The 21,753-nt window shown below is 38.7% G+C and overlaps 1 protein-coding gene across 1 annotated transcript in view; it reads right to left on the reverse strand.

Moving 5' to 3' along the window:
• Positions 1-4,017: 4,017 nt before the first annotated feature.
• The window catches only part of nalf1b (NALCN channel auxiliary factor 1b), a 175,869-nt gene continuing 158,133 nt past the window's right edge, over positions 4,018-21,753 (reverse strand). Inside the window, exons 2-3 of the mRNA XM_079820661.1 lie at positions 12,467-12,638; positions 4,018-8,164 (exon numbers count right to left, since the gene is read on the reverse strand). Coding sequence (XP_079676787.1) covers positions 7,887-8,164; positions 12,467-12,638 — 450 coding nt within the window. The 3' untranslated portion in view covers positions 4,018-7,886. The remainder of the gene's footprint in view (positions 8,165-12,466; positions 12,639-21,753) is intronic.

Below are 21,753 nucleotides of genomic sequence, written 5' to 3' on the forward strand. Positions count from 1 at the left end.
GGCAGAACGACGTCTGACGTAGTTGGAACCATGAGGATGACGGTCCCAGGTGGAGCCGAGGGGGTGAGGAGCCAAGGTGGAGCCGACTGGTCGATGTGACGAGGTGGAGTTAGGGGAATGGCGGACCCGAAGCGAAACCAGGGGATCCCCACTCCAAGGCAGAGCTGATTCCCAGCAGATCTGAGGCGGAGCCAACTTACTGTCTAGTTCCAACAGTATAGCTGAGGGCCTGAAGGGCGAAGTGAAGGCGGGGGCGGGAAAGAGGAAAGCAGGGCGGGTGTGTCTTCAACAATACTGAATTTTTTAGGTTTGGTAGAACCAGCGGTGATACACTCGTTGAGCTAGGCAGGACCAGTGGCGATGAACGCTTTGGGCTGGGCGGAATCAATGGAGGAAGGCTGTCATCGTCCTCAAACTCCTCTCTATTTCCCTCGGGCTTATATGCCAGACGTCGGCACACGCATCTGATCAGACTGGGCAGCGACATTCGGCTCCGGGATGAGCATGGCTTTAGGCTCTGGCTCAGTTGTGCGCATTGGCATTGGCTCAGAGTCTGTGGCAGGCGTCAGCACAGTGTCCAGTTCTGCGGTGGGCTCAGGCTCCTTTCCTGCAGTGGTCAACAACGCATCCATCAACTTGCCGGTATGAGTACTGCAGACAACGGAGGATCGCCTCTCTCCAGGTTCCTTTTCCCGTGTCTGGTAAGTCAAGGGTGCTGGAACAGTTCACCCTCAACCAATAAAGAGACCCGATTATATCGTCATCAAAGTGTGATCTTGCAGCCAGTTGACTAAAGTGGGCAGAGTACTCCAAGATAGAGAGATTCTTGCGGGCTAATAAACTTGGCTACAAAATCCATACTCTTTTAAGGTCTGGTAATGTTCCCATCATTTTTAAAGAATGATAAAAAGGAATGTTTCCTTAAAGGATTAGTTCACTTTTAAATAAACTTTTGCTGATAATTTACTCACCCCCATGTCATCCAAGATGTCCATGTCTTTCTTTCTGCAGTCGAAAAGAAATTAAGGTTTTGGATGAAAACATTCCAGGGGTTTCCTCCATATAATGGACTTCAATGGGCTGCAAACGGTTCAAGGTCCAAATGACAGTTTCAGTGTAGCTTCAAAGGGCTTTAAACGATACCAAATGACACCAGACAATGAATAAGGGTCTTATCTAGCGAAACGACCAGTTTCTGTGAGAAACCGAGCAGTATTTATGCTATTATTTTACCTCTTAACAGAGGAACGCGATCGTATCTGAGCTCCGCCATCACTTCCAATTCGATCGTGGTTATAGTCGTATACACAGCAAATTTCAGGAGTTGAAAAATCATGAGTTAGACAAAAAAGTGTGAATGAGTTAAATTTGTTGAGTTATTTTTTTTATTTTGACTACCGTGTGTGTTATTGGATACTCCCTGGCTGTGTTGTATTTTGGCGTTCATTCATTGGTGTTCAGGAGCGTGTTTTAACACTACATCTGGAGTTACATTTTGAGAAGTGCGTCACGACACGACCCTGGTTCTGCAGCACAAATAATGGACTTATGTGCTTCGTCGTGACTGAGGTAGGTAAAAGTGTATATATACAACAACAAAAAAAACTATTTCAACATGTTCTATATTTTCTGACAAACACGTTTTGTCATAGCTGTTACGTTATATACTGTGTACTAACGTCAACGACCATGGCAACGTATGAACGTAGCCGATAACTTGTTTCAAAATTTGAATTGCCTATTTGCGCGGGCTTTTTGTCGATGTAAACCAGCTAACCGTCTTTCCATTTGTTTTGCAGAGAAACCGGATAGAATGGCTTCAGCCAAGTGCAAGCAAAACTCACGTAGGCAGGCTATCTGACGTTTCACATGGGGTTTATTATCAGCGCCATTCCCATGCACACATGGGGTAACGTTAGTTTGCAACACTTTATGGCGTTACTGAACGGAAAAATAAACGATAAAGAGCAACAGAAATATATAAAGCATACATGCAGCTCACAGCTCGTGCTCCATCTAAGGACTGCCCTCAGCGAGTGAGTAATAAGTTCCTTCCCCCTTAAAGGAGCAGCACCGAATTGTACTTGTTACACATTCACCGTGTTTCTGAAAATGAGTGTTTTGCTGTCAAATTGAAGTGGCGACTCAGCTCAAGAAACCTGTTCAGCTTCCACACTAACTTTAATGCCGACGAGGTAACGTAATTCACTCTGTTAGCTGCCTATATGTTTTGCTGTTAGATTTTACAGTATGACAGCAATTGTTTTCAAAGTGTGTCCATGCAATGAATTTCTGAACCAAATGTATGAATTTGCTCAAATAAAGGCAGTAAATCAAGAGTATGGTGTTCAGTGTAGTCATTTCCACATAAAACATATTGTGTTAAATAAATGTTAACTCTAAGAAGTGTTAAATAAAATATGTTTTAAGTGTTAATTTTTAACACTGGTAAGGAGTTTATATTATAATTAACTACATTTCAGAGTTACAGTTACTCTCCGTAGGATTAGTATTTTAACTCCAGAAAGAGTTAAATTTTAACTCTGAAAAAGTGTTAAAAATTCAACTCCAAGAGCAGAGTTATTTTAACTCTGCGCTGGAGTTTATTTGATGGTCACGCATGTACACTCAGATTGAGTTGATTTTAACTAACAGGGAGTTTATTCCAAAAACCAGAATTTGCTGTGTATATATCGATAGTAGATGCCTCACTCTACTGATCCATGCAGTCGCTAATGAGGCATCTACGTATACATCTATGACCACGATCTAATTTGACCTCACTCTCCGGAAGTGATGGCGGAGCTCAGAGACGATCGCGTTCCTCTGTTAAGAGGTAAAATAATAGCATAAATACTGCTCGGTTTCTCGCAGAAACTGATCGTTTCGCTAGATAAGACCCTTATTCGTCGTCTGGTATCGTTTAAAGCCCTTTGACGCTGCGCTGAAACTGTCATTTGGACCTTGAACCGTTTGCAGCCCACTGAAGTCCATTATATGGAGAAAAACCCTGGAATGTTTTCATCCAAAACCTTAATTTCTTTTCGACTGCAGAAAGAAAGACATGGACATCTTGGATGACATGGGGGTGAGTAAATTATCAGCAAAAGTTTATTTAAAAGTGAACTAATCCTTTAAAGGGTTACTTCAGCGATTTAGCATTAGGCTTTGTATCAGTAGAAACCCAGTAGTATATTCAAATGATGGTACTTTCCCCCCTCATATCCCCCTGAGACGAGAGAATTATGCATTTTAAATTTGTAAATGCACGCGGCCGCTCGGATCAGGCATTAATAATGGAGCAGTGCAGAGCAAAGTGAGTGTTTCAACTTTTCAATGAATTCCTATGATAGTTTAGCTTCCATATGCGATCTGAAAATGCGCCAGACTGGACACGTGCTGATAATGACTGCTTACCTCAGCTCTTCGCTCGTGATGAATGAAATCTGACTTCTGCAGCGTTTGTGCCGTGATTTTCGTTCGGCTCACTCACACTTTATTGAAAAGACACATTCAGTTTTTAATTGTAGTGTTTATTCTCTAACTGAACGAAATTATTTTATTATTATGACGATCAAAACAATGGTGGGGGCGATGTAGGGAGTGGCCTCGTAGGGCAGCGAAGCAAGTGCATTTTGGGAGTTGTTGTCTTTCATCCACATGAGACAAAAATATATTTTCTGCCTTTTCTCAGTCTAGAAGGCACCAAATTCAAAAACAATTTCACATTTCTATTACATAAATGACCCAGTTTAAATACACATTCATCTTCCCAGCGCTGAAGTACCCCTTTAACATTCTCATAACCAAGAAAAAACTTTAAAACATTTAAAACAACAGGAAGTTTTAAATATTCAGAGAACGTTCAGAAATAACATTTTCATAACTTAAAGGAGGTTTTTTTTAGCAGGGTATGACCTGAACTCCCCATGGAAAAAATGGTTCGTAACCTCTTTTGACCTAAAAGTCACAATCAAATCGAAAGAGCACCTTGACACAAATGAACAGACAATATTTGATATTTCATCAGAACACAACTTTAATCATTTTAGCAGTATAATCATACCTTCGAAAAGATCATAACTTGTGAGATTGTTTTATAAATTATTTCATCAAAGTTGCTTGTAAAAAAATTAAATAGGTTACTGAACTAAATCATCTATAATATTACAATATACCGGTAGTATATAATATTATTTTTTCCAGTAGTCATAGTCATAATGTTATCTCTATATGCCTTTAAACCTTTATCTTTTTTTCTTAAAGTCATTGCTTTGCACATACCATCACACAGCATCACAGCCTGCAGGTGCCGATGTTGTGACCAAGAGGACAGTTCTTGTGATGAAACCACTCCGCTCTCAGTATCGATCTCAGCACAAACCAACCAATGATCTCTGACACTTACAAAAGAGGAGTTAAAAAAGGACACCAACTCAGAACACAAGGAAACCTCCAAATCAAACAGAGACACACATTGTTTAGCATTCTCAAAACGTATTTACAACAGAAAAACAACTGAGGTTGAGGGCTGCATAGGTCCACAGGATTCAGAAAGAGAAAAGAAAGTATTTCTGCTTGCTAAGTGATTACGCAATGTGGAATACTACTTACACAGCTGGATCAGTACTCGGAAATGACCATAAAACATGTGCAAGCATAAAATACATCTTATAGTAGGTTTGGTGGTGTGTAGCGATATTAGCAGGCATCTGTTACATTCAATCTCGATAGTCGCTGAGACATACTGAATGGTGATTGAATCCCAACAAACACAGAGAAACATGTTACAAACATGACAAATCTGAGCAGCCACAACACCGCTCTCCATTTAGGAAGATGTTTTAGAAGATGCTTCGTTGTGAATGGTGTCGTCTGAAATACATTTTTGTCTAACGAGGTGCCTGATTCAACACTTACATTGGACCGATTCTTTATGAGGCAAACCATATTGGCGTGTTGATATTGACAGAACTCGAATCCTTCCTGACTTGTAGAGCATCACCAAGTATATATGTATATACAAAGGATTTCCGAGTGAACAAGCATTTATTATCGTGTTAATGTGTGTGTGTGTCCGCTTAGCTCGCTAAAACAAACATCCAGAACTTCTTAGCAAATTAATAATAGTGCTAAACCCATCTCTCACTATCCCATCTCCTATCCGTCTTTTCTATACCATCAGGCCCATTTGGAGAAGTTGAATTAGTTTTGTTTGGAGATGAACAGAGAGAATCATTTCTGATCCGTCTGCTGTTCCAGAGCAGGTGGTCTGAGCTGAATATTGAAGGTTATAAACTGACTAATAAGCTCTCAGGAGGGTATACTGTATCTCTCTGTGTCTTCCTCTAATTATTCATTAACCAAGTCCTCAGCACAGCTTGCCAGACTGCTCTTATACATCTCAAACAGGGCTGTAGTTCCTTATCATATGGTCAAAACTTCCTGGTCATGCTATTTTTACTAAAGCACTTCCCAAGCATGGCATAGCATTGTACATATAGCACTGGCTATATTCATTGTATTAATGAGAACATTAGATGGACCTAAAAGCAATGAATAAAAGCTGTAATGGTGAGGATATTAAAAGTCATTATTAATATCAAATATGTTTGATAAAATTCAACGATCCCAAATTCAAAAGCCCTGAACAGCCAACAATTAGCGCTCTGAGTATTTAAAAAATTCAAAACTATGAAAAGAAATGAGCTTCTCTCTAGTATTTGACCGTTCAGGTCAAATGCCTTTTTATCAGCTAAGCTGAACTGCATTAGCAGTCTGTTTCAGACAACAAAAACATCACTTTGTGCTTTTGACACCTCAAAAGGTCACCGCTAATGGTAGCTTAAACCACAAAAGTGCGTTCATATCTTCTCTTAAAATGTAAGTTGTAAAATTTTCCTCATAGTATATTTAGAGTTTAATGGTATAGCATCTGATGGTAATACATATTACCATCACTGCTTTCCAAATCTAGGTCACATTAGCGAAACTTTGCAGACAAAAAGGTCGCTTACTCAGAGGTCACTTCCAAATTAAGCAGCATAATATTGGTTAATACGACACATTTGAGTGGTCAAAGGTTAACAAATCTGAATCCGTTGCGTAATTCACATGCAAAAAAACTTTCGCTTCCTGTGAAATTCCGTGCAGATTGACTGCACTTCGCCCACGGAATTTCGTCATACGAAGGAAAATGTGACCGCATCCCTAATGCAGACAAACTACAGATATTGTACATGTCTTATTTTAGGCTAAAGGCAGGGAATAAAATTACATGAAATGTATGTGCTCCATTTTATTCCAATGGCATGCATTATGTTGGCCTGCTTTACACAAATATGGCTACAAAACACGTTTTTCTTTTTTAGTTAGCACAGTTAGCCTCAAAGCTAGCTGTGACTGATATATGAAATGTATATGCATCTAACATTTATGTCCTATGAGATGGAAACACAGGTGTGACACCTGTCATTCAAACAGGTTCACACTGAGGCTTTCAAGAACTTGTTAAACTCAAGGCTTCGTTTTGTGTGTGTCACAGTGACACATCCTCATTAGAGCATACCTGTAGAAAAAAAACATAAAATAATATATCAGCCCTTAACTTTGCCTCTCTTTCTCACAAAGAACCAGATACTTTAAGCCCTGCCACCTGAGACGGGCCTTCGTTTTTTACTCTCTGGAGCCACATTGAGCTCCCCAACTTCCTGCTAACACATCTTTGTAACAAATTGACGTCGTTTTCACTGAGTTATTTATGCCACACGAATCTCTACATGCAGGAGTGTTTGAATGTGTGTAGATGATGGGTAAGCCCTTTACTGTAATAAGGAGTAATGGATCATCTCTGTGTGATTGGGATAATTTGTCTCATAAGCTCTGATTGGCTGGGTTCATGCTGCCAAATAGCAATTTGGACGGTACTCGGAGTGAGAGCTCCTCTTTTTCAGATTGTTTGGATTTATTTCTTTAAAACTTTAGCAGCATAGTCTAAACTCTGGTAATAACATGCAATTAGAGAATATAGGGTATAGAATATAATATCTTAATATGATATATAACACTAAAACAGATCTGTGGATGTCTTTTTGCAGATTGAGGGGAAAAAACAGAAGTCTGACAACATCCCAACAACCTTTTCAGTCAAGCACTTAAGCAAATAACTGAGCGACATGAATGTTCCCAGACTCCCAAAGCTACTGACCTGACCTGGCAGGAAATGACATCATACAAGCAACAAAAAACATCAGGCTACCTTAATAAGGTTACAGGATCTTAATGGGCGAATCTGAGTTTGAACCTGGGCTTTTTGTTGGGTGTCTTGGTATTTGTCTAGGCAGATTTGTCAACGAATAAACTGCAGTAGAAACCCTCGTAATGAATAGAGCAGCATTCAGAGAGTTTGTGATTACGAATAAAAACGAGAAGAACATCTAAGTGGACACACGGATGCAAGCACAGGCACACATGCACACGCACTCATCCATTCGCTCACATAGACGCACTCAGTCTTGAATATTCACTTGGATACTGTACATTTAACTCTCTGCCGATCCTTTCTGCACAAAGACCCAAATGAAAAGAAAAGAAACATGAATTAGATCCTGTAGTCATCTAGTGCAACAGAAATCCAAACCATAGACACAGTGTAAAAAACGTGGTGCGAGAGAACTTCGCCCCCTAGAAGCCTCTTTCAACAAAGGCTACGGTGTTGTCCCTTGTTCTTGTTGCTTGATTGAGATTTGTCCAGTGTTTGTTTAGCTTCGTCAGTTTGCTTGGTTAGCTTTGATTGCATGTCCACAGTCTCTGTACCAGCAAGTTACCCACGGTCCGTCACGTCACTGGAATCGGCACTGTAACCGCGTTACTGAGTGGCTATTCCGTCATTCCTCGTTGGAGGAGCTGGAGGTGAGGTTGAACCCAGTGGGATTGTGGGATGCTGTGAGAGTGGCAACAGTATGAAGGAGGACGAGGACCAGCAGGCAGAGTTTGAGTCTGCTGTTGCACAGTCTAGAGGCCGCTGACGAGGTCAGGGATGTCCCGTGCTGACACGACGGGTGAGTTCTTTTGAGAGTGCCTTTGGAGCTGTTGTCCGCCCTGCTGTCCCATCGGACATCGCAGCACTCTGTCTCGTCGTCTGAGGGGTTGTCCTCTTGGAGCCCTAGGTTGGCAAAAGACACACGTTAGGGTCGGTGATAAATAAGAGTGTTCGTGATAAAGGAAACTTCTTTTCAAAATCTAGTTCTTAGAAACGTACTACTTGTATTCATGGTGCTTTTTTGGGGGGAAAAACTTTGATATAATATTCCAGAATAGTTTTAATTGAATGACTGTTATGTGGTGTGACTATCGGGTTAAAAGTAAAACAAGAAACGTTTTTTTTTTCCCCCTTTGCAAATAATAATTTATTAGCTGTGAGTGTACGTACCTTAATGATTATTATCTACACTGCCCGCAGTGCCCGGCCACAAAAAAAGTTGCTGTTTGGATTTAAAATGGCTTAAGAATCAATGATTGGATCATTATTGCAGTGATTTTTATGTTTCTAGCATATTACATGTTTGCCAACAGTTCTTCCAACCCTAATTGATGGAGTGTGTCGATTTTCATTTCTTAAACAACCAAGTCCAGACCTTAAATTAATTGAAAGTGCTGGGATGTGCTGGAGGAGACTTTACAGAGTGCTGGACTCTTGCATTGTCAATACAAGATCTGGACCAAAAATGGATGCACCTCTTGATGGAAATAACATCACAGCATTTGTTTTCATCAAGAGGTGCGTTCATTTTTGGTCAAGATCATGTATTGACAATGCAAGAGTCAAGCACTCTGTCAAGCACATCCCAAATACTTTCAATAAATTTAAGGTGTAGACTCAGAGGTGCCAATTCATGCGTGAAAAATGATCCTTCATGCTCCCTCCCAACCATTCTTTCACATTTGGAGCCTGATGAATCTTGACATTGTCATCCTGGAATATGGCCATGATGTGTCTTCCTACATGGTTGTTTAAGAAATGAAAAGCTACACACTCCATCAATTAGGGCTAGAAGAACTGTTGCCAAACATATAACATGCTAGAAATCACTGCAATAATGATCCAATCATTCTTAAACATTTGCCAATTTAAATCTAAACAGAGACAGAGACTGTATTTTTCAATGTTTTTCGTAAATTAATAATTCATAAATGTCATTACGTTTTTGAGAGGTCACACCAGATGACATTTTACATCCTGAACTGACCTTATCTTGCAATAAAAGGTCAGATTATCTGATATTTTAGGAGATTTATTGACCTTGACACAAAGTCATGAGGATCTGCAGGGGTCCTCTTTGATATTTTCTCATGTTGGTTACACCACATGACATTGCCTTGATATAAAAAGGTCAAATTATCTGATATTGTAAGAGACTTACTGACCTTGACACAATCATGCAGGGGTGTTATTTTATTTTTCTAAGAGAATTATGGAAAACAATTTTAATAAGGGCTTTTGCTTCAAAATGACATCTAAACACTTGTGTCACCCTGACATTTTTTATTTGCTCCAAAAAAAACGATGCCTCTTAAAAAGGTTAAAAATGAAAGTAAAAACATGCTAACATGGTACAGCGTTGCCATATGGCAACAAATAATTTCTACTAATTTTCTTGTTATTCAGAAAAAAATACAATACATTGCACTATGGGAATTAAAGGGGCAGGCTTCATGGTAGCCAGTAGCTATGTTTCCATCCAAAGTTGCGAATATAATTTATGCGCAAAAATGCAATCACATAAAACATTTGCGAATAAAGCACCGTTTCCATCCAGTGAGTCGAAGAGAACATAATCATCACTTCCTGATTAACTACCGCTAAAAAATCACTTAGAAACATAGGAGAAGTCACCCTATAATCATTTTTGTATATATTATAAATCTCAATAAACTCAATCGCGTCTCAATAAACATATTGTCTTGCTTTCAGAGGCAGATGTGCTGTTTGGGAACGCAGTCATGTAAGACAGTTCTAGGAGAGAAATATACCGAGCATCTTTGAAAACAGACTTCTGAATGACCAAAACAGCATTTCAGATGCTTTGCAAACAAGATTTTTCCGCTGGTTAGTACAGTTATGCTGTTACATCGCGAAAGTCACATGATTTTCTTTTTGCCCATCAAGGAATTTATTCGGTAAATGCGTTTCCATCGTAGTTTATGCGCATGTTTTCGTATAGAAATAGAAAATGTATCCGACTCAAACGAGCGCATACGATTTTTATGCGCATTTTTAGAATTTATGCACATCTTGGCGTTTCCATTAAGCATTTTTTGATGCGATATATCCCAAAATGCGCATAAAAATAGGTGGATGGAAACATAGCTATTGATGTGTTGTTTTAAGTCAAATGACATTTGAATGTCCCTCCAAAACTCTCTTTCCCCCTGTCACCCTCACACGGAAGACACCTGTTGAAGTGCTCCAGAAATGGAGCTTTTAACCTCTTTTCTAAACATCTCTTCTCAAGGGGGATTTTTTGCAGCATCTTTGATGAGTCATTTAGATATTTTTCTACACAAACCAACTTTGTCTGACATAGTTTTACTGTAAATTGAGAAAATATCAATGTTTCCATTTGGCAACACTGTACCACTATGGATAAATAGGTGTGTTGCCATATGGCAATGCTGTACCACAGTGGAATTGCAGTAATGTATATCCCCATTGGGATTTTTTTATAGATAGTGGCCAGCATCAACAAAATGATTGCTGTTATTTATTTATTTAAAGTGTTTTTTGTAGTATAGTTGTGTTTATGTATAAGTAACAAAATTATTTCTTCTTGTCAGAAAATGAATACAGCAATATTTTACAGAAAGGCCAATAGGAAGAGTGCAGAGTTAACTCTTCCATGTGATGAGAGTGAGGATGAGTTACCCAAATTATAGGGAACGATAGGGATTAAATGATAGGGATCTACTTATTTTTGGTTTCCATGAGTCCCAAGTGTATAAATCTATCAATTTCTAAAAGAAATGTGCATTTAAATCTAAAAGAAAATCATAATTTTATTAAAAAAATAACTTTTTTGACCATTTTCCATTGTGGTACAGCGTTGCCATATGGCAATGTAAGAACACCCCCCCCCCCCCCCCCAATTTCTTTTTCAAAAATCTTTTGGGGTTTTTATGATTGAAGCTATTTCATGTAATAAATTAATAAATAAATGAAAATATTTCATGGCTAGAACATAATGCATACCATAGAGGGCTAATAACAGAAGAAGTGTAGCCAGGTCATTGTAAGCATAAATAGCATTTACTGTAAATTTAGTATGACTACATTAATAGTCCACATTCTTGACATGAGTATGAGTAAACTGACACAATTATTTTATTTTTGGGTGAACGTTTCCTTAAATATGGTCCAATATCCTATATACTTTCCCACTGGACCTTGCCACATATACATAATTAATGACAGGTGTTTATGGTCATGTTGTGATGATGATTAAGTTTAGCACTGTGAGAGGAGTCAGTGTTAAGTAGGGATACTTAAAGCAATTAAAGGGCAGGTAATTACAGTCTGACCACTCAGCCAGTCTGTGTGGTTCTGCTCTCAATCCCCCATTTATCATCAGTCTGTCTCATTATAGCACACGCCTGCAGGCCATTGGGAGGCCAAAGCACTCATTCGCATGCCCCACTCAGCATGCACCCACTGGGATTAGGAGATGAGCATATTCTGACAAACAGCGTTTGTGTATACAAGCCCTATAGTTCTTAACATTCACAGCAGAGACAGCCTATTTCATGCCGTCTGTGTTATAGCCTACTCATGATCGGCATAATTATTTAAATCGAATGGAGGATAAATTAAAGATAAAGTATGTATTAATCCACTGAGTCAACTCAAATTGTGTGCAAATAGGCTATGAACATGCTCATTCATCCAATGAGAGTGTAAAGCAGAAAGAGGACAGAACTGAAGTTCCTGTTTTAGCCACAAGGTGGCAACAAAGACCAAGTGTTTAATGAAATCAGCAACACCAATGGGAAATGCTGCCAGTTCAGGCAGTGGATGGAGGTCTAAATCCAATGTTTGTGTAACATCCTGTCTACTGAGATGCCTTCATCTGCTAGTTCCTCGAAGCATGAATACCCTTCACTGTCTATGATATCCTACAGTTCTGTGTGTGTGATTGGATGGAATAAAATGAATAAAATTGTCATTTTGGCTTTATATTTTCAATTTATGATTCAGTTTCTACTGATAAATAAACATTGTATGTCCCTAAAGTTCACCTGAATTTGTACTACATCATCAGGCGTGACATTTTGGTTCATTGGAACCTCATCCCAAAAAACATCCTTTAATGTTAATGATGCCTGTTGGGATTGCTGCAGTCCCAATTCAGTCCTTTCAAGAATAAGAAACCACTGGTGATGTGTGTGTATGAGAAAAGGTCAAACTGCCCACCTGTGCATATAAAACTGGGGCTTCCACCGTAGATGAGCTCATCATTGTCAGGCAATATGAAGGGACACCTCTGCTGGACCTCCTGGCAGTACTTCCTGCAGGGGATCCTGTTACTGCAGTGTATCTGTGTGGTGTGGAAGAAATGGGCACAGAGCCAGTGTTTGTAGACAGTCTGTGCAGAGAGAAAAGTACAGAAGGAGAGCTGTTAGTGCTTGAGCCGGGCGTCCATTGCAATCGATTACATCATCAGTACCGCGGTTACAGTCATCGCTTAAGCTCTCCCACCTATGCATCTTGGCAAGCTTGTAGCGTTCATCCTTTCTTTGTGTCGCTTACAGAGTCAAAACATCTCTCTACATTGTTTTATGTTGCATTATGTATATCTCATGTTCATAACATCACTGAACATCTGTAAGGCTGAAAACCTCATTTAGAAACACCATGCTATCCACACTGCTTTTATAGCTTACAACTGCCTCACTTGTTTTCTGCTTTTCTTTCGTCAGAGAAATTTTAAGACAAAGTTAGTACTTAACACTAGAACCGCCAGAGGTCGCTGTATACCTAAAACCGCCAGCGGGTAAAATTTACCCATGCAGATTATTACTGTATTGATACGGCTAAAAAACGTAATATGTCACTGTACTATGCCACTGTCTTCACAAAGTAATGTATAGAGTCATGAAATGATTATTTTTGTCAACTATGTTTTTGTCCTGTTGTTTTATGCCATTTTAAGCAGGCTACACTAATCACTTTTTGGTGACTATAGGCTAAATCAGCCTGCAATGACGACGAGAATTAGATGGAAATAAATACATATTTGGGTGGTGTAATATTATAATAAAATGTAATTAATCCCATCAATCATATCAGATTTTTTTTTGTCAGGAAACGGGCAGACTTGAATAAATAGCAACACAGTAGCAAACAATACTCAATACAAAATTGCAAAACAAAAATGTATAATTAATATAAAATTTGAACATTTATAAATCGGCTAAAACATCTTTATTTGACCGTGCGTTGTATGACTGTTTACAGTAAGCCGACGCGTTGCTCAAACATAGCGTGAAAATAGAGGAATTATATTGGGGTAAATTTGACCCGCTGGCGCTTATAGGTATAAATGCCCCGTTTTTAAATCTGGTTTTATCTAAACAATTTTTAACAACTGGGGGTTGTAAATAACACAGTTTTAGTAAAAGTCAGTGACTGGGAGACTTGGATATTTGAATGGAAATCTGTTATGTACATTTGAAAAACAGCCATGGGTAAATCTTACCCCGTGGCAGTTCTAGTGTTAAAGGCCTGGTTTCACAGAAAGGGCTTACTGTGCGTTCCAACCGCCGCCGGCGAGAGCATCAAAATTTGCTCTGGCTGCCCTGCCAACAACGCTGTAGAAATATTCGTGGACACTCTGACGTAGATCGAATGCTTGGTCTTTTTTAAAACTTCATTTAAAGGGGACACAAAGCAAACAAGCATGTTGATCAGTATTTGTGAAGATTGACCACAAGTAGGGTATAAGTTAACCTCATGAAATGTGAGGTTTCTATGAGGACCTGTGAGTTTCTAGTGATCCTGAAGATCTTGATTAGCTTGCTCAGGTATGTTTGATCAGGATTGGAGCTAAACTCTGCAGGGCAAGATTTGAGGATTAGGCAATTAGTTCAATTAGGACATTTAAAGAAATAGTTAATTTGAGAATTAACATTTCCTGAAAATGTACACGTCATCCAAGATGGTAATGTCTTTCTTTCTTAAGCTGAAAAGAAATTATGTTTTTTGAGGAAAACATTCCAGGATTTTTCTCCATATACACTCTAAAAAATGCTGGGTTAAAAACAACCCAAGTTGGGTTGAAAATGGACTAACCCAGCAATTGGGTTGTTTTCACCCAGCATTTGCTGGGTTAGTCCATTTTCAACCCAACTTGGGTTATTTTTAACCCAGCATTTTTTAGAGTGTTGTGGAAATTAACGGCAACCAACGGGTTGAAGGTCCGAATTGTAGTCTCAATGCAGCTTCAAAGGGCTCGACACGATCCCAGCCGAGGAATAAGGGTCTTATTGCACTGCTCTGCGAGAGATATTTTACTTTATAAAGTTTTAAATATGGATATTTTTCTTTCACAAACCCATCAATTCGCTTCAGAAGGCCTTTATAGACCCCCCGGAGCTGTGTGGATTACTTTTATAATGGATGGATGCACTTTTTTGGGCTTCAAATTTTGGGCTGCCATTCACTGCCATTATAAAGCTTGGAAAAGCCAGGACATTTTTTAATATAACTCAGATTGTTTTCATCTGAAAGAAAAATGTCATATACAACTAGGATGGCTTGAGGGTGAACTATCCCTTTAAGCCTTGTCTGTGAAAATGGGGAAAAGTGAGTACAACTACCATAGTAACGATGTATCGGTGGAGACATTAACTAGCTAGTCAAAACTGTTTCCAGAAACCAAAGTAACTTTGACACACATCCTATATTCAAACCATGTACAACAATAACTTCTGGTTATGAATCGTTTGAGATCAAATTCATGTCAGATGATTGCTATTAGGGTTAGTTTGGGTTTGCTTTATTTCCAGATGTTTGATTAAATCAGGTTCCCTAATATGTCATACTCTGGGGGTCACCAGGTATTCACACATGCACACCTTTCAAAAATAGCTTTTTTATTCTCTTGACAAAATAAAAATGCTGTTTGCGAATGTTCATTGGAACTATGTTTTCGGGGAACACAGTATCATTGTACTGGGTTGCTAATGGCGGAATGTGCGACTATAGTCAGCTAACCAGTGGGAGACTTGTAGTGTTCAGGAAACTGAAAACATTAATTTTGTGATTTTTTTGTGTGTGTCACACTAGCGCAGAATTGTCAGTTTTGCCTTAAACATATTTGAGAAATGAGCAATACAATATTTCTCTGAGATCATGTAAATATTAGAGCCCTTTTGTAGTAGGGGTGCAACAGGGCTTCGTTTGTGGACCATTATACATTTGTAACACCCCAGCAGGCATTACATAACCACGTAAACAAGCATGGTTTTTGTTTAACACCAAAACATCCACTTTTCCACATGAACAAACATTAATGTGCTCAATCAAACAAGAGGAAAAAAGATATCAAACCAAAACCATTTGCTTTGACAGCTTCCTTAATGTACAACATAATATCCTAACCAGTGTTAAAAGACTGAATGAATGGACCGTAATGCATTAACAGAAATTGTATGAAAGACCGAGGAGACTCTCTGGCAAGTTTTCCAGCAGCCATTAGTTACAGCTGAGCCAGCACATGACATCATATCCTCTTGCCCATCAGGAGCTTAATGGAACGATTCTGTACTTGTCTCATCTTACAGAAACAGAGTGAAACATTTCCAAACAAACAAAAACACTTTCTTCACCACATCACACCTTTTCAGCGAAACACGCAACCGACCTGTTGCCGCAATACGCCACTGTCAGCTGGCAGAAGAGTGCAGGCAGGTCCTCAACTCCATCTACAACAACAGTAACAGCTTAAGCAATTATAAGTGCAATGAATCACTGTCTTTGCCTTAAGCAAAGCGCCTTGCCCGCACACAGCTGTACATCATGTCACGTCGCCATCCCCGATGAAATATTTATGTGGCGTCACTCATGTAAACTCTTTAAAAAGCACATTTCCTTCCTCAGCCTTGATCCTCTACTGCTTTGGTTCGTCTGTAAGTGCTTATTAGATTTGCAGGGAGCAAACCTCTCAGCGGGCGTTTGGTAATGCCTGTTCATATAATGAATCCCTCCTGAGACAGAGGTAAAGCAGACGTTTGTGGAGGATGATAGATCACAGAGAGGGGTAAGACCGCAGCCTCCTGTCTCCTCCCCGGGTCATTTCAGGCAAAGCTGATTGACATGCAAGGCAAACAGCTTTTCAGAGGTAAAATACGGTTTTGTAGGAGTTATCTAAGGAAATTGTGATGCACTTGAGCCAGCATTATATTTGACCAATAATAGACATGGAACAAAACACTGCACAACTGTATTACACATTACTTCTGCAGTTTTTTCGGAGAACCACTCTCTTAGACTGAAAGAGACTATCTGATTGACATGTAAAATGTCTGACCCCAGTTTGGATTGTTCTTATGCGACGTTTAAGTGTGGAGAAACCTAAAATCACAACAGTGACAAACTGGAAAAAAAGTAATTTAAAAGCTCTGTTTCAAAATCCAGTGAGCTGCCTTGCTGTTTACCACCTACACTATATTGCCAACACTTTTTTGGGGGACGTCTGCCTTTACATGCACATGAACTTTAATGACATCCTATTCTTAATCCATAGGGTTTAATATGGAGTTGGCCCACCGTTTGCAGCTACAACAGCTTCAACTCTTCTGGGAAAGCTTTCCAAGGAGTGTGTTTATAAGAATTTTTGACCATTCTTCTTGGAGGCGAGGTCAGGCAGTGATCTTGGACGAGAAGGCCTGGCTCGCAGTCTCTGCTCTAATTCACCCCAAAGGTTATCTATCGGGTTGAGGTCAGGACTCTGTGCAGGCCAGTCAAGTTCATCCACACCAAACTCGCTCATCCATGTCTTTATGGACCCTGCTTTTTGCACTGGTGCGCAGTCATGTTGGAACAGGAAGGGGCCATCCCCAAACTGTTCCCACAATGTTGGGAGCATAAAATTGTCCAAAATGTCTTAATTCCAATATTAGTTCATTGTGAACCTTAATGTAGGGTTGATACTTGCAAACCATTTATTATTGAGTTACATTTATAACATGTGAAAGGGAACCTTAATGTAAAGTGGAAACCAGTGAACCTGTTCATTTCAGGAATCAGGAATCTGGTATTGAGTTAAATAAGTGTGAATAAATACATTTATTAAGAAGTTATAACATGGGAGTTAAAAATGGCTCACTATTTGGCAGGCATTGCGTTTAAGCCACCCTTTTTATTCATGCAGTTATAACTGCTTATCAATGATGCATTTGTAAATGAGTTATTAGTCATTAACACACACCTTTATAAACCCTTTACAAAGGGAACCTTAAAGTAAAGTGTTACCAGTTTACCAATTGGCGATTTGCTCTTTTATTTAGAAGGCGGGACTTATTCCGCGTTGCACTTTATTCCATTCAATGTAATATGAGTGTACTGTCTTTGTATATCTAAAGTCTTTATACATGGCCTAACAGTTTGCCTTTATCATGTTGCTAAGCTAATGTAAGACTTTAAAGTGGCGATGAAACAGAAGTTTAGTATTAGCTTCACACATAGGCCTCAGACAGTCATGCTCACTTAATATGGGCACATACACAGACACACACACACACACACATGTACGTGGCACACAAGCAGGGCCCTGGAGACTGTGAGCGTGGCGACATGCTGGTGGCATTTGGAGCTGGCACATGATGACATTAATCCAGAGCTCATTTGCACTGCTATAGCACTCGCACTGACAGAGAGAGAGACGCTAATTCCTGCAGATCTGCAGAGACTGGGCGTTTTACACACATGGAGCCTTTAATGTGTGAATGTCGCATCCTTCATCTGGACTCTTAATCTAATACTAATATTTCCTACCAAAGTCCTTAAATGCTGGAATTAAGCTTTACCTGACTTAAAACAACAAACCACGACACAGAAAGAAGAATAACAAGACTTTCATCAGAGATGGCGGATGTTCAGATACAAATTGATTTTTGCGCATTGGTTGAGTACACAACCATTCAAAACTTTCAGTATGCATTTGAAATGTTTTTAAACAAAGTCTCTTATGCTCACCAAGGATGCATGTATTTAACTAAACATAGAGTAAAAGTGTGACATACAGTATTATTACAATTTAAAATAGCTGTTTTCTATTTGAATATATTACAATTTTTAATTTATTCCTGTGATGGCTGATTTTTCAGCATTATTACTCCAGTCTTCAGTGTCACATGATCCTTCAGACATCATTGTAATATGCTGATTTGATGCTCAAGAAACATTTCTTATTATTATCAATAATATCAATACTTATTATTATCAATAATAAGAATTATCAATACTTATTATTATCAATAATAAGAATGTCAGTTGTTATGCTTAATGTTTTTGTAAAAATAATTCTTTGATTAAAAGAAAGTTCAAAAGAACAGCATTTATTTGAAATAGAAATCTTTTGTAGCATTATAAATGTCTTCACTTTTGATAAATGTATCATCCTTGCTGAAAGTATTATTTATTTAAATGTTAGCATGTGCTAAGCTAATAATAAATAGATTTTCTCTTGTTTTGTCCACCATCATTACATTTTGATTTGAAATATTGAAGTTTGGTTGTTATCTTAGCCAAAATGAGTCAAATTTGTGATGTACACACAAGATGAAATTTAAGCAAAAGTCTCAAGTTGCTTTCTCAATTAGATTCTATTTCTATTAAAGAGATGCCATTAGTGGGTTTTCATTACCATGGGAAGACAGAACAAATACGCCTAATAAAGCTTAAAAAGAAACAATGTATTCGGTTGCACTTTATTTTACAGTACATGCACTTCCCGTGTACTTACAGTGTACTTTCCAAGAAAGTACTGGGTAATATAAGGTAACTACATGGATTAGGGTTAGGTTCAGGGAAAGTACATTGTTATTACACAGTTATTGAAATTACTATAATGAGTATATAGTATGTGCTTGTGAAACAGGACTGTAAAATAAAGTGCTACCACATATTCCTAACATTTTATGGGACAACACCTTTGTAATCCGTTGTTTTGTAGAACATTCCCAAAACCTCTCACGGCTGGTGAATATTATTTTTTATTGCAGTGTAAGTTCAGCATGACCCCTGAATCTCTGCTGTCCAGCACTCCATTAGAGATGTGATGAGGGGTGAGTCCTCTCAGATGAGTATAAATGCATTATCGCTGCTAAACACAACCCGAGTCTCTGCTGAATGCCGCTGAAGGACGTTGCACTAAAAGGGCCATTTATGTTTCTAATAGCTGGTTAAATCTGCACCACTGGCTTCTATAAACTCATGCAGTTGTGACCTTAATATTTGCCTCAATTTACTGTTATCTGAATGGCTAATATAATTAATTCTTTTTTCTGTATTTTAAAATTTTAATCAGTCAGTTAATCTGATGTCACAGAACTCATTTGTTCCGACAGCATAATATGTAATCATTTTCTTCAGTCCTCTGTCAACCCAACCGTTTATCCATTTATTTGTCTTTTTCATTCATTTATTCCAGGGATTGTCCAGCAGATGGAGCTAGCATGCTAAGGTGAACCATTGCAGATTCCCTCACTCAGCAGTTACTCATTCAATATGAGATATATAATACCTGGAGAGAGCTACTGTATCTATTAGCATTACCATTCATTTCAATGACACAAAGCCACAGAACCACCCGGAAGTAGGTCATTTGAATTACGCCATCTTTACACATAGGCACTCACTTCTGCAGCCAGGTTGTTTTGAGCCAGTCACATGAGCCTAAATGATAAAACAACCCGTTCTCAAAATCGTAAAAGTCCGAAGCATGGTCAAGTGTTTTCCACGTCACAATAAAGACGCTAAAGGTACCCGAGGCGTCACTATATCGACGCGTTGAGTGCTCCATTAATTTCAATGAGACACCTTTGGCGTCAGACACAGACACGTTGGGCATGGGAACGTTATCGTCATAATGATCATATATTGGGTTATGATTTTGTTGGAGTGTGATTCTCAATTTAATCAGCCAGCATCATTTTATTTACACTATCTAGACACGTTTTAACATGTAACCCAACCCCATTCCATCCCCATTTGTCTATATAAAACACAGATATAGCAGGCAGATATGCCTGCATGCACAATTTATTCGAAAAGTACAAATATTCCAAGTGTTCCAAGGCCAAGCGATTGATTTGTGTGAAGGAAATCCCCGAAAGCGATCAGCGTCTTCATCCAGAAGATCATAAACACATTCAATTTCAAATATTGGCGCCTGTTACATCATTTTTCATAGTCAAATTGCATTGGCTCTCATATGTCTCGTGAGCAATTGCGTCATGCTAAAGAGTCGTGTGTATTATTTGAATTAGATATGAATGAGTGCGTTCAAGGAGGGGCGGGATCATCATCTCAGCGATTAAAACATTAAGATCAACTCTGTTCTTTACATGAAGACATCGTGTGACTTCAGAAGACTTGGAATGCAACATGAGTTAATACTTTTATACAGTTTTTGGTCAGTTTTTGCAATACATACCTGTGACTGTACTTGTATTTGCCTGTTACGTGTTTTATATTGTTTACAAGTGGGTAGGTTTAGGGTAGGAGTTGGGTTAGCTGCTCCAAAATATAAAAGTAACCTTTAAATATTAATAAAATCATGTCTGCTTTAACAAATGCAAAGAATAAAATGCGTCTTGATTTGACGCATTGAGTAAACAACTGAAATGAATGGAGCACCCAGCGGGTCGATATAATGACGCCTAGGGGTGCCTTCAGCGTCTTCGATGTGATGCAGAAAGAACTTGACCATGCTTTGGATTTTGACGCCTTGGGAGTGAGAATGGGTTGGATAAAATAATGTAGTGCAGCAGCCAAAACATCTGTGTACAGATGTACCATATCCCTGAGCTCCAAATAGCCCATTTGTTGGGATAATTTCAGCATGATGTTTAGAGCTGATGTGAGCCAGATCCTCTGCATCCCATGTGCAGAACATGATTCATCCCTGTGACTGAAATATTTTGATTCTGTTCTCCAAAAATATTCAGATATGTCCACTGATTTGTTTCTGTAGGTTACATCATGATGAACGTGATTTCACCAAGTACAACATTCCAAACAACCAATCAGATATGAGGTTCATAGTCAAGTTTAGGTTTACAACCAGTGTTAGGTGCTTCTACATTAGTTTTTTTTATGGATAAGTTATGGGTAGGGTTAGAGCAACATTTTCTACAAAATATGAAATCATGGTGATCTACAACAGTAGGGTACCAGTGAGTGTCTTTTTGTGAGTTATGAAAGTCATTAAATCAACTGATATGGAGTCATTTATGACTGGTAAAAAAAACAGGCTTCCATTTTTTAAAATTGTCTATAGATACTAATAGACTAGAGAAAGGAAGGGTTTAAGCACCACAGGAATTTTCTCCTCTAATAACAGTAAAGCAATATTTTTCCTCAGTTTTGTCAACTACTAGGCTTGACACTTATCAAACTATAAAAAAGTATTTCCTTTTGCTGTTATGACACTGTATGCGTCATTATAATTGATATAATAGATGATATCAACAAAC

The sequence above is a fragment of the Gobio gobio genome (assembly GCF_949357685.1).
Source record: "Gobio gobio genome assembly, chromosome: 7".
NCBI lineage: Eukaryota > Metazoa > Chordata > Actinopteri > Cypriniformes > Gobionidae > Gobio > Gobio gobio.